Source organism: Haliotis rubra, unplaced genomic scaffold, assembly GCF_003918875.1.
Source record: "Haliotis rubra isolate DU_JTF1 unplaced genomic scaffold, ASM391887v1 Scf830, whole genome shotgun sequence".
Taxonomy (NCBI): Eukaryota; Metazoa; Mollusca; class Gastropoda; order Lepetellida; family Haliotidae; genus Haliotis; species Haliotis rubra.
The window spans coordinates 420,165-435,507 of record NW_025767558.1 but is presented as its reverse complement, the minus strand read 5'-3'; the positions used below and the strand labels follow the sequence as shown (position 1 = coordinate 435,507).

Genomic DNA, 15,343 nt, shown 5'->3' with positions numbered 1-15,343 from the left:
CCTCAGTTCCAGACAATGCGGTACCACTCAACATGAAACTGCCAATGACCTTTTTAGAAGTTCTCAAATTTGGATTGTCAGAAGACTTGAGAAAATACACAAATCATTCAACACTTACCAAAAATGCAAATGTTGTATTTTCTCAATGACGTTTGTAATTTGTTTAATATTCCTTCATAATATTGATGTAGCCTCAAGGTCTTTTTACTTTTTCTGAACATGAGCAAGTTTAGTTTTACATCGCTTTTAGCAATATTAAGGCGGTGGGTGCCAGGAATGGGCTTCACGCATTGTACCCATGTGGGGAATCGAACTCAGGTCTTCAGCGTGACAAGCGAATGCTTTAACCAATAGGCTACCCTAATGCCTCTTTTAGCAATATTTCAGCAATATCACGGCAAGGGACATCAGAAATGGGCTTTAATATGACAGTACTTGAGCTCATATCAGGATGGTTTCCTTATTATAACATCTCTCATATCCACATTTCCATAATGCTAGCTGCAAAATCACTGACACAATGTTTCCTGATGCATAAGTCAAACTGAACATTATTCTAAATATATTACCCTTTTCTTGGAGAATTAATCGGCAAATACTTACCATGCAATTGTATATCATTTTAAGGTTGAACAAGAAAAGCGCAAATGTCAACCATTTTTCCATTTCAACACGGATTTAATTGTAGCACTTCTTTCACGATATCTTAATGTTTTCTTGAAAACATAAATAACATTTGATCATAACTAAGAAAAATGTGTACTACATGTGGAAACATTTCTACGAACTTTAGAAAACTGGAGAGAGAAAGCCAAGAAGATGGGTCACTGAGCTTCAAAACCCTTAACAATTGCTTACGGTACCAAGTTGTCAACTGTCTTCAACTGCAGAAGAAGCAAATTTACAGAAATCGTTTACACGCTTATGAAGTCATGTACATCAACAACCAAGTTGTATTTACACTCAATATAAAACTTGAACTGGTTGTTTGAGCTGCCAAATATTTGAACACTTTAGAAATAAAAGAAGTTGAAGACTACAGAAATGCATTCTAACTATAAGTTGGGTTTATTTCATTATCAACAATGCAGCATTATTGATGTGTTAAAATTTCACTTTTTCTTTTACATACTTACAATATTGATACACAACTTACCGAAGTGATTAAAACTCAATTAAAAATTTGATGAACTTAAGTAGAGAAATTTTGAACACGGTTTATTTTGATGAGTAACCAAACCATTTCCATGTCAACAAAAATCCTGTTCCATGAAAGATTTGTACAATATTTAAAAGTTTTCTGGCACTCATTTACAATCATATATTTACAAAATGAAACTAATCCCTCTTGAACTTAAAAAAATATTCTTAAAATTGATTCTCTGGCAAAAGGATCTAGTTGAAAATGTTTGCCAATAGACATTTGCCAAAGAACCAAGAATATGACATATTTTTTTCAGCATGCAGTGGTTAAACTGTATAACATATTCCCTTTCCACATTTCAGATAAAACCTTCAATTTCACACCATTCCCTCTTTTGAATGTTCCTTAGTTCCAGTTTTGGAAAAACTCTGCACTATCCTAATTCTCAGCAGTACACAAGCACAAATCAAGAAACAGAAGAATCTTAATCTGTCATATAACTTCATTATGAAAACCCATGCTCTTCAAAAAATATAATCCCAAGATATTTTAATAAAAGTATATTGATATGTCATCTTGACAATCATCATACTGTAAAACTTTTCCAGCAATCATCATCAGCGAGAAATACTGATGATATTCTTGAACAATGAAGACAGACGAAAAATCTTAAATGAGACAGCATAGAAATCAGCATAACTTTGAACAGTTGACATAGCTGGTCATCCTTGATGGCCTTGTCAAACTCAAAGATTTTATGGAAAATACAACTAGAAAGTTTCATGTTATCAAGTTTATGCTCCCAACTCTTTTCCCCCAAGGCTGCCTTTCAATCCAGATCGTTTCTCCGTGATGTTTACTCCATCATGAAGCAAATGAATACTCTGAAAAAGCTGTAATAAACATTTCAAATACATGTACACAATGAGCCAATATACATGAATGGGAACTAACAAAGACTATCTTTAACAAACGCCTTGAAGCAGTCTAGTTGCTGCAAGGCTTGCACTATCCTAGAAGTGAACATACCAACTAGTGAATATTGTAAACAAAAGACCAGGCGACTGGCAACTCCAAGATGAGTCGTGGTGTTGTCTGTATGCGATGAGGATGAAGGTTTCTCAACTGATGTACATTTCGCTCTGATATTTACAATACCCACTGTGTTGTGTGTGTAAACAGTATGTAACAGATGAAAGTCGTAACAAAGATGACAGTGGAATCATTTACAAATGAATATGAAAATGAAAAAAAATGATGCACAAGTTCACGTGTCGCTACCTTGGGAGGTGTACTACAGAGACAGTGTCACTAGGGGCGCTGACGGTGCCGTCGTCCGACATCATCAGCTGGTATTCACATGTACAATGTTTTCTGAAAACATTTAACAAATACACATACACCCAACATGCATTTATAATGCACTTTAGTCGAATTTCAACCGAACAGTACCGTCTCAACTGATGTGACCATTTTTTCAAGTTTAAGTCCATTCCTTAGTTTTCCTTGAACAATAGCTCTCAGCTGGGCTTGAATGACGGCTCACTTTCCTGACAGGTTCCCTGTAGATTCATTATTTCCGAAGTCTTTGACTCCCATTTGGCAGCATATCTTGAGTTAGTATTTGTTGAGAGTAGAAGATGTGCATCAGTACTGACCACTAGCGGGCCATGAGAATTCCCCTTAGCTCTGTCCTTCCTCTTCAGTTTTGATTTTCTTAATAGCTGCACCAGTGATTGTGATGGTGGGTTTGCTGCAAATACAATAACAATGATTATAATATAATTACAACCTGTACGTCCTCTGTATGCCGATGCGACCCGTGAAGGTCCCGGGTTAGAATGTGCCTTCAGTAACCCATGCTTGTCGTATGAGACAACTAACAGGATCGGGTGGTCAGGCTCGCTGACTTGGTTGACATGTCATCGGTTCCCAATTGCGCAGAATGATGCTCATGCTATTGATTACTGGATTGTCCGGTCCAGACTTGATTATTTACAGACCGCCGCCATATAGCTGGAATATTGCTGAGTGCGGCGTGAAACTAAACTCACTCACTGTATGCCGATATCACATCAACAAACCAAGCCTACGATAAACGATAACTGTCATGGATGCTCAAAGACTTCAGAACAGATTCCATCTGTCCAAGTATATGCATAACATATTCAAAAGAATTCAGTTAGAATTCAAACAGAATGGAAATGTAATGAAATCCATTACCATGAATCATGTGTCATGTAACATAAGTGTATAACATACATGTAATATGGGTGACATGGCCTTGAAAACATAAACTGGACTGATAATATTCTACCAGTCAAGATATGTTTTGTTGAACAAATTTCCAAAGAACTGCTGAATCTATTTGAGACATATCAGAATAGGTATTTTTCACAAGTTACACCCAATACTGGACTGTCCTGTAACACTGCAACTACAAAGTGTTTGGCTTACCCATCCGAGCTGACTCTCTTCACGGCTATTTTCCCACCTGCCATTGCTGTTTGGGAGGCATCTGTAAAAAGTAAAATCAATTTAAGATAGATCCATAAGTAACACAAAACATCATAATGCCTTTAAGCCGTCTGTCTGTTAGCATTTGCTGGAAGCCTTTTCACATATTTCATCATCATCATAATCATCACCATCACTACCATCACATTATCTACAACAATGAGACTAGCACATAGATATATTCCTTTGTATTTTTAACATCATCATCATCATCCACTCACCTTGCAGCCACCTGACTTGCGTAGCTGGGCCATAACCCTTTTCGTTCCTAGCTGCGATACGGAAGATGATGGCTGGTTTGGTGGTGAAGTCTATGTGAGCTGATGCCAGACTGGCCGTGGTGACGACACATGAGGGGTTAGGGCCACAGTAGACTCGCACAAACGCAAGCTGAGCTGGGGCTCCGGCCTTTTGTTCTGCTGCCGCTGCATTTCGGACGGCCAAATAGACAGAATACTCAGTGATTTTTCCGGCAGTGTTTTGAGGTGGTTCCCATGATAAATGTGCTCCCTCCGCACTCTGAAAATAATATGAGCACAAACATGTACAGGGTTCATACAGATTACTAGTCATCAAATTTAAGGCCTTCTTAGGACCTTTTCAAGACCCAATCAACAATTTTAAAGCCCTATGGAACCACATACTGTAAACGTACATATTTTCGCGTGGTGCAATTTTCGCGGAATTGATAGTTTAGACTTCATCGTGCGGTCAATTATTCGCGCAATCAGTAATTGCCGGAACTGCCAGCTGTCTTTTTGGCCGCCACTAATAGCAGTGAAAACAAACAGTGGCTTAACATGTCAGGCGGCCTTTATTGCTTACTCACAGGAAATCCCTATCTGTGCGATATACTAGTACACAGTAATCCGTTTACTCCCGGAAGAGATGAAAAACACATCAGTCTTATGTTCCGAATTCTGACGATTTGTCGAATTAACTTATACTGTATATGAAGCTCTTTGTGATTTCAAACAAGCCGGGTTGTTGTGAATGAGATGATTGAGTGTTAGTGACTATTCGCTTCATGATGTACTGGTGAATAAAATCTTAATGAATAAATAAAATACTGCTGTATTATTTCTTTCCTAAAATGTTTTGCGCGAAAATAAAACCTGCACGAAATATAATACGTTTACAGTATACTGAACAAAATAAGTTAGGGATATTGGTATTTTTATGATTGATATTTTATCAGAGTGGCAATGAATAAATCCCTAACTATTTTTGTCCAGTATATAAACATAAGCATTTAAAGATACGTGGTTGGTCAAAAGTGAAGCCGACAAAGGGAAGTCACTGTTAGCTACATCACGACGCTGGGAAGGTTTGATTTTGATGGCAATTAATTAACACACATTGTCATTGCAAAGTATTTCTTAACTGTAAGTATTTCCTGTAACTTGACAAATTTTGATACACTGGCAAATAGAGCCCATGTCATTATTTTTGTCTGAGTGAGACGACCAGACATCACCGTGTACAGTAATATACAATATATCCAGAGAAAATTGAGCCACTTCATATATACATTTAAGTGTCCTCACTAGAGTCTTTTAAAATGATTTCATAAGTAACAGTATCTGATTTAGTGGTCACACCACTTCTAATGATTCTAGTAGCAAAACATTATCGGAAAGTGGTCAGTTTACTTTCATTTAAGTGGAGATCCGTCTCAACCACAAAGATGGCTACCCGGTGAAAGGGGAGTAACTCCTACCTTACTGATCTTTATTGCCGAGGGTGCCCCTGGGAAACCTGGCAGACATGTTTTGAAGGCTGAGACTTCACTGAACGGACCTCGGCCACAGGCGTTGATGCCTGCCACCACCGCGGAACTTGTAAGCTGTTCCAGGCTGGAGTTCTTGTCGTTTTAACACGCTGTGGTGGGGGGCAGAAACTTTTACAAACCTGGAGAGGTTATGAATTCTTTGAAGAAAAGTCCTCCTTGGGGTACATATAAGCATTAAAATGTCCATTTTAAAGCCTCGACAGTTGTAACAATATTTCAATAAAATATTTTACCAAACAAAAACTTCGTTATGTGTGGTGAGACCACCCCTACAGGGCCCGTGGGGGCCCCTACAGCTCAGAGCAGGTAACTCTGGCTGTGTACCTCGTACCTCACTTTTCATGCTGAGCGTGTCAGACAGAATGAGGGGAGGTGGTGGCCGTACCCAAGGAGGACTTTTCTTCAAAAGAATTCATAACCTCTCCAGGTTTGTAAAATTCTTTTCAGAAGAAGTCCTCCTTGGGAACATATAAAACATAAGACAGACTCCCAGCGATGTTGAGTCGGGAGGTGGTATTCTGTCTGCCTAACATACCCCTAGTTCAGTCGAGAGGCACAGCCGAAGCGCAGAGAGAGAAAGTACACTCACCTAGTCACCTGACCGCTGATGTCAATCAGAGTTAACAAGGCGGGGAAAGAGGCCTAGCCGATAGGCTATTGGTGGAATTTATAAAGGCGGGCGCAAGTCCCACCCCAACCATCAAAATGGGAGGAAAGTATGGGCGAGTCCAATATATATCCCTCAGCAACCCAAACCAGCGTGGTGCAGGGATGAACACAGTGACTGTAGCGGTGATAATCGCTACATACAGTAAAACCACCACCAATGTGATACCACCACCGATAAAAATTGAGGAATTTATTAACACCTACACCATGAGAAAAGCAAGCGTGATTTCTAAGGCTCATTCGGCTGAAGAATCCGCGACACTGCCCACTGGTGAGAACTGTCTGGCCAAACCGAGCACGCTCCGTGAGTGTTTGTCCAGCTGATAGTGGCGGATGAGCGTGCTTTCGATTAGGCTCCAGATAGCAGCTGAGCAGATCTCTTCAATGGGCAGTGCAGCGGTATGCTTTTGATGTAAGCCACTGCCCTAATAGAATGAGCCTTTAAACCCTGAGGGATGGTTAATCCTTTGTAAGAGTAACTTTCGAACAAATGGCAGAGACAAGCCACCTAGATATGGTCTGCTTGTTGCGCGGAAGACCAGCCTTGCCACCGCCATAACAACAGAACAGCTGCTTATCTTTCCTGATAGCAGCCGTTAAGTTGATATAAGCCTTGAGAGTCTTCACGGACATCTAAGGCGTGAAACGCGCCCGAAGAGAGGTACGGACGATGGAGGCTGAGTGAAAGCTGGCAGTTCGATGAAGCGCCGTTATATGAAAGCCTGCGACCTTAGGGCGGTAGGAGTCTGGCAACCCGAATACTGACTCTGTCTTTGTGAAAGACAGTCAGAGCAGGATCGCTGACATCGCATGGATATCACCTACCGCCTGCCAGGCGTTACCGCCACAAGAAAGGCAGCCTTCAACTTAACAGCTGGAGTGAAAGAGGCGACAGATCGTGAAAGAGAGGACGGACATCCAATCAAGAGCGATTGACAAGTCCCACGGGGGACTAATCCGCCCGGACAGTCGGACGGATTCTGTCCACGCCTGCTAAAAGCGTATGCGAGAGGTGCTGCCCCAAAGAGAGCACCGTCGGCAGGGATATGGAAGGCAGAGATTGCCGTGGAGTAGCCCGGATAGTAGGCAGCGGCTAAACCGGCTTCTAACGAGACTGCAAGAACTCCAGTACTTCAATTACAGTTGAAGAAAGGGATCAAGAATCCCTCTGCCGACACACCAGCGCGCATAACAGGCCCATCTATCCTCATACTGAGCGTTTGTCCGAATCCCTCCATGAAGCCAGAATTGTGTCTGCAACTGGTGCAGGAATTCGCTTCAGCGTGGAAGCGATTCGGACAGAGGCCAGGCCACCCACTGAATCCTGGGATTGGTGCGGCGCTCCGTTCTGGGATAGTAAGTCGGTCGAAAGGGTAATAGTACAGGAGGCTGAGCCAGAAACCTGAGTAGTACCGGAAACCAGCTTTGAGCCGACCAAAGGGGTGCAAGGAGCACAAGAAGTCGAGCTGGTTGGGTGGCAAGCTGCAAGAGGACTTTGGGAATCAGGGGTAGTGGCGGGGCATACAGAACCCTGTCCGTCCAATCGAGCTGGAAGCGTCTTGGGCGATGGCTCTCCGGATCCGGTATCCGAGAGCAAAACACCGGAATCTGGTTCGTCCCCAGATGCAAACAGATCCACCTGGAGCGACCGAACAACTGGGAGATAGCCCGAATATCCCCGATGGAGCATCCACTTTCGTGTGGGGCCAGGATCTGACGAGAGAGTGCATCTGCTTTCGAGCGTTGTCCGCCCTGGGAGATAAACAGGCATTACCGTTATGTCGAACTGGTGGCACCAGAGCAGAAACTGCCATGCCTCCTGCAGAAGAGGCGGAAACCGTACCGCCCTGCTTCAGGATGTAGGTCATTGCCGTCTGGTTGTCCATCTCGAGGCGGACCACCGCGGCCTTGAACCTGCTCGAAGTCGTTTGAACACCAACCTGACTGCTCTCAATTCTAGCACATTGATGTGCAGTTAGCTTCGCTCTGTGACCACAGGCCTGAGGCCGACAGAGGCCCAGCACGCCCCCACCCTGTGGCGTCCGTCTGAATTGAGAGATCTGGCGATGGGATGTCCAAAGGGAGCCCCTTGGATAAATTCCCTGCCAGTGTCCACCACCGTAAATGAGGAATTAGCCACCCTGGGTGTGGAGAATCAACTTCGTAACCCTGGGTGTGGACCCACATTCGAGCTAGAGCCTGCTGAATGGGTCGCATCCTCAACAGCGCTCGCCAAGCGATGTCCACCGTTGCCGCCATGTTGCCTAACAACTGGAGCCAAGTCGAGCTGAGGCCCTGGGGAACTTCGAGAAATTGTAACACAACTCTCTGGACTTTGGTGGCGGTCGAGGAGACAGGGAGACTATCCCTCGGCTGTCTCGAACCTCGCTCCCAAGAACACCAGATCCTGGGTGGGAACCAGTTCTGATTTCTTGAGGTTGATAATCCAGCCCAACTTGGTGAGAATACTCATCACAGCAAGTGTCGCCTTCGACTCAAGTGAGTGGCAAGCGCCGCGAAGGAGCCAATCGTCTAGATGCGGGTGACAGCACCTGCCCTGTGACCTGGCTACCTGAGCTGGAATTAGCATGAGTTTGGTGAACACCCTTGGCTGTGGAAATGCGAAGGGAGTACCGAAACTGATAGCACCTCCGTCGAAGGAAAACCTTAGGTATTTCGAACTTTCGGGGTGCATAGGGACATGGAAGTCTGGCGTCTTTGAGGTCGATTGGCGTGAGCCAATCTCCCTTCTCCACAGGCGAAATCACCCGAGCGCCAGTGTTTCCATCTTGAATGGCGGTACCTCTAACATGTCGTTCAGACCTTTGAGGTTTAGAATAGGTCTGAACCCTCCGTCCTTTTTGGTGACAAGGAAATAAGTTGAGTAAAAACCCAACATTTCTTGTCCCACAGGAACCATCTCTATGGCTGCCTTGTCCAGCAGCGACTGGACCTCGACGCGAGCACTTCCGCCTTCTCTAGGGCAGCCGGCACTGGAGTGCAGCGGATCCCGGAGAAGGGGGGTGGGTCTCGCTTCCACTGTGGCAAGTGGCCTTCCCTGAGTGTGGACAGGACCCAGGGATTGGACGTGACTTTTTCCCATTCCGACAGGAAGAGGGAAAGTCGACCACCCACAGGGATATGTGGCAGGAGACATTGAATACGGACTTTGGCAGTACTCTGACTGCTTGGTCTGGTACCAACAAAGAGCTCGGAGGAATTATAGCTGGGAAGCGGGGCTGACTTCCCCTTCCTCTGAAAAGGCTGGTGGGGCGCCGTGGCCTTGCCCTTGCCCTGCCTCTGCCCTTACCCCTCCAGCGACTGCAAGGGCTGAGCCCATTTAACAGATTCCTTAGCGGCGGCAGAAGGATATCGCGAGAGACAACCGGGGCAGCCTGGCGAGGCGTGTGAGGCTGTTCCAGCAAGGGCTTAGAGTCCTTGAAGGTTGAGACAGCCTCCGCGGCCTCGGACTACTGTAGCTGCCCGGGGAACAGGGTAGAACCCATCGGAATGGCAGCGCCAGCAGAGCCTGTTGCGTGGCAGGCGAATACCTGCGCCCGCGGAAAGCCACAGGCGGCGGAGGCCCATCACCGCCCGACATCATTTGGCAAGCCGGCGACCTGATAGAATCGCTGGCGCCAGATGTGACTGTACCTCCGTTAATTGCTTAGCCAAGGTGGAGGGAGGCGAATCTTCCTCCACCCCACCCACATCCAGTAGTTGCCTCTGCAACACCGAGATGTAAGCGGAATGGATCGTCACTTTGAGGCATTGAACGCATTGCGGTATTGCTCTTCAAAGGATCGATAAGCGGTTTAAAGCGCTGTAGCGTTAGTAGAGTGAGCGGCGGAAGCGGCGACCTTGCTTGGCTGAAGCCATAGAATTACCCGGCGAACCCCCAGAGGCGGCGGATGCGTAAACACAATCGTCAACCACTGGGGATTGTAGAGGCAAGCCTCCCCATGAGGTACCGGCGGTCAAGTTCTGGCAAATCGAACCTGGACCTGGTACCACAGAGGAGGGTTGATTACTTCAGACAAGACTGAGGGTAATATCGCGCGGCCTTGTGTCCCCACCTTGGTGGGAGCAAAAGCCTCCTGGGAGAGGCCGAAACTCCTGAGTCGGGTGCGCCAGTACTGACCACTACCTGGGGCAGGACAGAAGCAATGCGGCTCCGTACCTGCCTCAGGGGCGCGCAGCGAAACCAAAGGCGTGCCCAACTCCTCCGACCCTCATCCTCCTCCATAGCCTCCTCGAATCGATCCTCAATGAGTGAGGTCTCTGTTTCCAGAGAGCTCTGAGGGATCATCCGAGGGTCTACAGAGAGGGACAAAGGCTCGAGCAGAGCGGGTTGCCCGGCACACCCGACCCAAGACTTCGAGACTGAGTCGGCGGTGCGTGATGAGGAAGAGCCCGTGCTGGGATTCCTCAATGGTAGACAAAATGATCCAGACACCGAATGGCCCGGCCAAGCCCGGCATGGCGGTGGGACCAGTCGCTTGTAGCGGCAACTACAGGGACTGCCAAACTACTAACTACTGGACCAGACCCGAGCCAAGGCTCGGGCCGGTAGTAGTTACTACAGCGGAGGGTGGCCAGCAACGAGGGGCGAAACTTCGGGCCGCGCACCCGACAGAAACCCCACACCAGAGCCTAAGCTGAGGTTGGGAGCACTGCCGCCATAGACCCGACACACACACCCGTACCTGGTGGGACACCAATCTCCTGTCGGAGGCCAGCCATCGCGTCAGCCGCGAGTGTGGACCGAATCCATCTGCTTCTGCAATATATCAGAAAGTAAATAAATCAATTGTTAGCTGGTTAGAAACAGGGACAGGAGGGGAAGGTGCCTGTGATGTTGAGGGGATGGCAGGTGAAGGAGCCTGAGGCCCTGTACCCTTCGCCCGTTTAGGAGCATCCCGCGAAAGAGAGGAAGCCGAAGCCTTCTTTTTCTTTGTTTTTTTATCTTTGTCTTTAGGCGGCTCCTGACCCCAAATGTCCCCCCCCGCCTGAAGTAAGGGCGTGTAGAACATGTAATCAACGCGTCTGGACTTGATGGTGCGGGGAGAAAGCCTGACACATAGAACAACCTTGTTGCGTCATGGGCTTCCTCCGGCTAAACAAGCGTAAAGCAAACCAGGTGGCGATCCTGAAGGCGACAAACTGCGCTACAGGTGACACACCCCTTGGGCTGCAAAAACAGAACCACGCTATGATAATAGCAAGGACTGTCACGATATACATAATATAATATGCACACAACAAAACAGAACAAAATACAACGCCGGGCGATATTTTAACTGCTACAGCAAAGCTATTAATTACTAGCGTAAAGCCATAATAGCGAAGCGTAATTAAATACATAGGTGACAAAGAGCAACATGTGTGGCGACCGTAAGCGCGTCCGCGAAAACACTCAAGCAAAACTTACCTAAAGCCTGAAAAAGAGGAATTTAGGCAAGTATAATCTACAAAATGAAATATCAGCCCTTTCACAACCCGACTACAAGGCTTTTTTCTAAAGCCAGGAGAAGGAAAGCAAAGCGGAACCCAGCGGTCCGCCATCTTGCCTGCCACGTGGCTGGAGACAGCGAACACGCCCGGTAAAGTTACAACAAATCATGAATGAAAAAAGTCATACAAAGATTCCAGCTAAGCCCGGCGAAAAAGGAACCATACATACAGGATTTGACTCTATCTCACTCATCCTTATTAGGTATCTTGGACCATGCAAAGCGACCTACGAGCCCGGCGACAGCATGAAAAGTGAGTCACGAGGTACACAGCCAGAGTTACCTGCTCTTGGCTGTAGGGGGCCTTCTGAAAAAGAACTTCACGGGGCCCTGTAGGGATGAATCTCACCACACATAGCGAGTTTTGTTTGGTAAAATATTTTATTGAAATATTGTTACAACTGTCGTAGGCTTTTAAAATGGACATTTTAATGCTTATATGTACCCAAGGAGGACTTCTTCTGAAAAGGTGTGACAAGTGAACGCTTGAACCCACCACACTAAATTAAGTGGCATAAATAAAGAGTGTCGTTACACTGGTTTGATCAGTACTATCACATCACAGCATGTCAGCTTGATATGGAGGAAAGAGAAAATGGAACTGTAAGTACAAGGTAATATTAAAGGCGATCCATCAATGAACCATCAAATGAATGTGGAATAACTTGATGCACTCAACTGACCTGTTTAATCTCTGGTTCCGTCTTGACGCCATTTGCCGGCGTCCCTGGCTCCTGTTTCACTACTGCTGCTGCTACAGGCGCCGATGACATAGCTGCTGTCGCTAACGTTGCGAGGGGATCTGTATAGTCATACATCACAATGAATAATGTGTTAAGCATAAAATCGGTTAGGCCCAACAATGTACAAAACTTTACAAATGCATCAGTGAAGAATAAAGGGGGGTAACTCACATCATGTGAAAGGGGGTGACACAAATGTTATAACCCACTAATTGTACAGTATTATTACTGTCCAAAGACTGCCATAAATACCAAATCAGCTTTTAACCATCCAATATCGATGTCTGACAGCTTTTTCAACACAGTAGGTAGAGGGGACCCTCCACACGCTGAGGTCACCTTAGTTGTCAAGATACAGTTTTTGAAATTTCAGATCATAAAGGCATGGCCAATTCTTCAATTCACTGAAACTTAAATCTTTTGCTTCAACTGTGTATGCTGTAGCTATTTCATCTGTTGTCTGTTGCAAAGTTCATTGGGTGCAGCAAGGAAAATATATATGATATGGCACCACCGCCGGTATATTGGTGTGTGTGTGGTTAAACAACAATCAACACTCATGATATGGCACTGTGGTTTTTTGTTGGTCTTAAACCAAGACACGTAAGGCCCAAAAATTATATATCCGTTTCCTATTACATGCTTTTTAAAAGTAGGGTAGGTGGGTCGGTCTTCACTATATCATGTAGTGACAATGCCTTGTTGTGAAACATTGAAAGATTTCTATATCAATCATTATTCATGTTATTTATTTGCAGGTTTTGTCAGTGAGAGCCCATTATGCCAATTCAATGCAATCTATTTTAGCCCTACGTACACTGAAAAACATGAAATATCATACTCAATTTGGATGAAAATGATGTGTCGAAATGCACTCCAGTCATGATTTAGGGTCAGGTGGGTTAAGATAGGGTTGGTCGGGTTACCAGAAACAGACATGTTGTTTTTTTTGCCTAACGGAAACACCAAAACAGATAATTTGGACTGACCCATTGTACTTACCTGACACATCAGCAACACTAGACACAGCACCTGCTGCTGAACCTGTAAATGTTGAAGATGTGTCCATAGCACTTTCTGACTGAGCCTGAGCGAGGAGGCCTGGCTCGGGTTTCACTGAGATGCTACTGTCTTCAGTAGCCGCTGCAGCTGGGGTTGTGTCCATGGGTTCGTCAACAGGCGCCTCCACGCTGCCGACACCGGCACTACTTATAGCACTATTTAACAGAGCAGCGTTCACCATCGGCTGACTAGTTGATTCAACTGCTGGTGTGGGAGAACCTTCCTGCTGAACTGACTGTTCACCTGGATTTCCGTCAACACTAGGTTTAGAGTCACCATTATCACCTTGACCTTCACCTGGGGCTGTGACCCCTTCCGATGTCCCACTATCACCTTGACCTTCACTCGGTCCACTATCACCTTGAACATGATCACTTCCGTCTGGAGGTGGCGTTCCACATCCTTCTGGTCTGCCACAATCACCTGTTGGAGGTGGCGTTCCACATCCTTCAGGTCTTCCACAATCACCTGTTGGAGGTGGCGTTCCACATCCTTCAGGTCTTCCACAATCACCTGTTGGAGGTGGTGTTCCACATCCTTCAGGTCTTCCACAGTCACCTGTTGGAGGTGGTGTTCCACACCCTTCAGGTCTTCCACAGTCACCTGTTGGAGGTGGTGTTCCACATCCTTCAGGTCTTCCACAATCACCGGGAGGCGGTGTTCCACATCCTTCAGGTCTTCCACAGTCTCCAGGAGGTGGAGTTCCACATCCTTCAGGTCTTCCGCAATCACCGGGAGGCGGAGTTCCACATCCTTCAGGTCTTCCACAGTCTCCAGGAGGTGGTGTTCCACAACCCTCAGGCCTTCCACAATCACCAGGAGGTGGTGTTCCACATCCTTCTGGTCTTCCACAATCACCGGGAGGTGGTGTTCCACATCCTTCAGGTCTTCCACAATCACCAGGAGGTGGTGTTCCACAACCCTCAGGCCTTCCACAATCACCTGGAGGTGGTGTTCCACATCCTTCAGGTCTTCCACAATCACCGGGAGGTGGTGTTCCACAGCCTTCAGGTCTTCCACAGTCTCCATTAGGTGGTGGGGTTCCACATCCCTCGGGTCTTCCACAGTCTCCAGGAGGAGGCGTCCCACAACCCTCAGGTCTTCCACAGTCACCCCCAGCCTGAGTATCTGTTGTAACTACAGGTGTAGCAACTGGAACAGGAACAGTGGTGATCGTCGGGGCAACGATGGGTGTGACCTTGGGGCCCACTGGGGTGATGGTGATCTGCATGGGTTGCTTGCCCAGTGTGGTATGAGTGGGCGTGGCTATGATCTGCCTGGTGGCAAGTGTTGTGGGGACGTCTCCAGGGGTTTGCTGGGCGATGAGTGAGATGGTTGAGGTGCCGCCTGTAGATGCTTTGACCATGGGGCTGGAGAGGATGGAGGTGGCAGAAGTGGTGGTGGTGGAGATGTGGGCAGGGACAGCCGTAGTGGACCCTGTCACGCCAGCTTGGGCTGGAAGAAACACGAACATTCATATCTTTTAATGAATACTGTAGGGAGACAAATGAGTGCGGTTTAAATAAAGAAGTGACTCCAGCAATATCATGGCCAGGAACATCGGAAAAAAGGTCCATATATTGTACCTGTTGGGAATTCAACACAGTTCTTTGGCATGATGTACAATCACTCGACCACTAGGTAACCCCACAACTAATTTCAAGACAAAAGTAAAATAGTGAATGACTATCTACACCTCAGTAAACAATACTCCATCTTGATAATGCCCTCTGTATACATACTCAAATCAGTAGTGAGTGAATGAGGTTAGTTTTACGCCGCACTCAGCAATATTCCAGTGGTCTGTAAATAATCCAATCTGGAGCAGACAATCCAGGGATCAACAGCACGAGCATCCATCTACGCAATTGGGATACAATGACATGTGTCAACCCAGTCGGCG

At 46.3% G+C, this 15,343-nt stretch overlaps 1 protein-coding gene across 1 annotated transcript in view; it reads right to left on the bottom strand.

Annotated features, from left to right (window-relative positions):
• Nucleotides 1–1,201: 1,201 nt before the first annotated feature.
• The window catches only part of LOC124262318 (host cell factor 1-like), a 34,629-nt gene continuing 20,487 nt past the window's right edge, over nucleotides 1,202–15,343 (bottom strand). The window contains exons 16-25 of the mRNA XM_046696803.1: nucleotides 13,381–14,895; nucleotides 12,319–12,437; nucleotides 11,554–11,560; nucleotides 10,829–10,902; nucleotides 10,353–10,419; nucleotides 10,199–10,269; nucleotides 5,382–5,507; nucleotides 3,883–4,180; nucleotides 3,602–3,662; nucleotides 1,202–2,897 (exon numbers count right to left, since the gene is read on the bottom strand). Coding sequence (XP_046552759.1) covers nucleotides 2,828–2,897; nucleotides 3,602–3,662; nucleotides 3,883–4,180; nucleotides 5,382–5,507; nucleotides 10,199–10,269; nucleotides 10,353–10,419; nucleotides 10,829–10,902; nucleotides 11,554–11,560; nucleotides 12,319–12,437; nucleotides 13,381–14,895 — 2,408 coding nt within the window. The 3' untranslated portion in view covers nucleotides 1,202–2,827. The remainder of the gene's footprint in view (nucleotides 2,898–3,601; nucleotides 3,663–3,882; nucleotides 4,181–5,381; nucleotides 5,508–10,198; nucleotides 10,270–10,352; nucleotides 10,420–10,828; nucleotides 10,903–11,553; nucleotides 11,561–12,318; nucleotides 12,438–13,380; nucleotides 14,896–15,343) is intronic.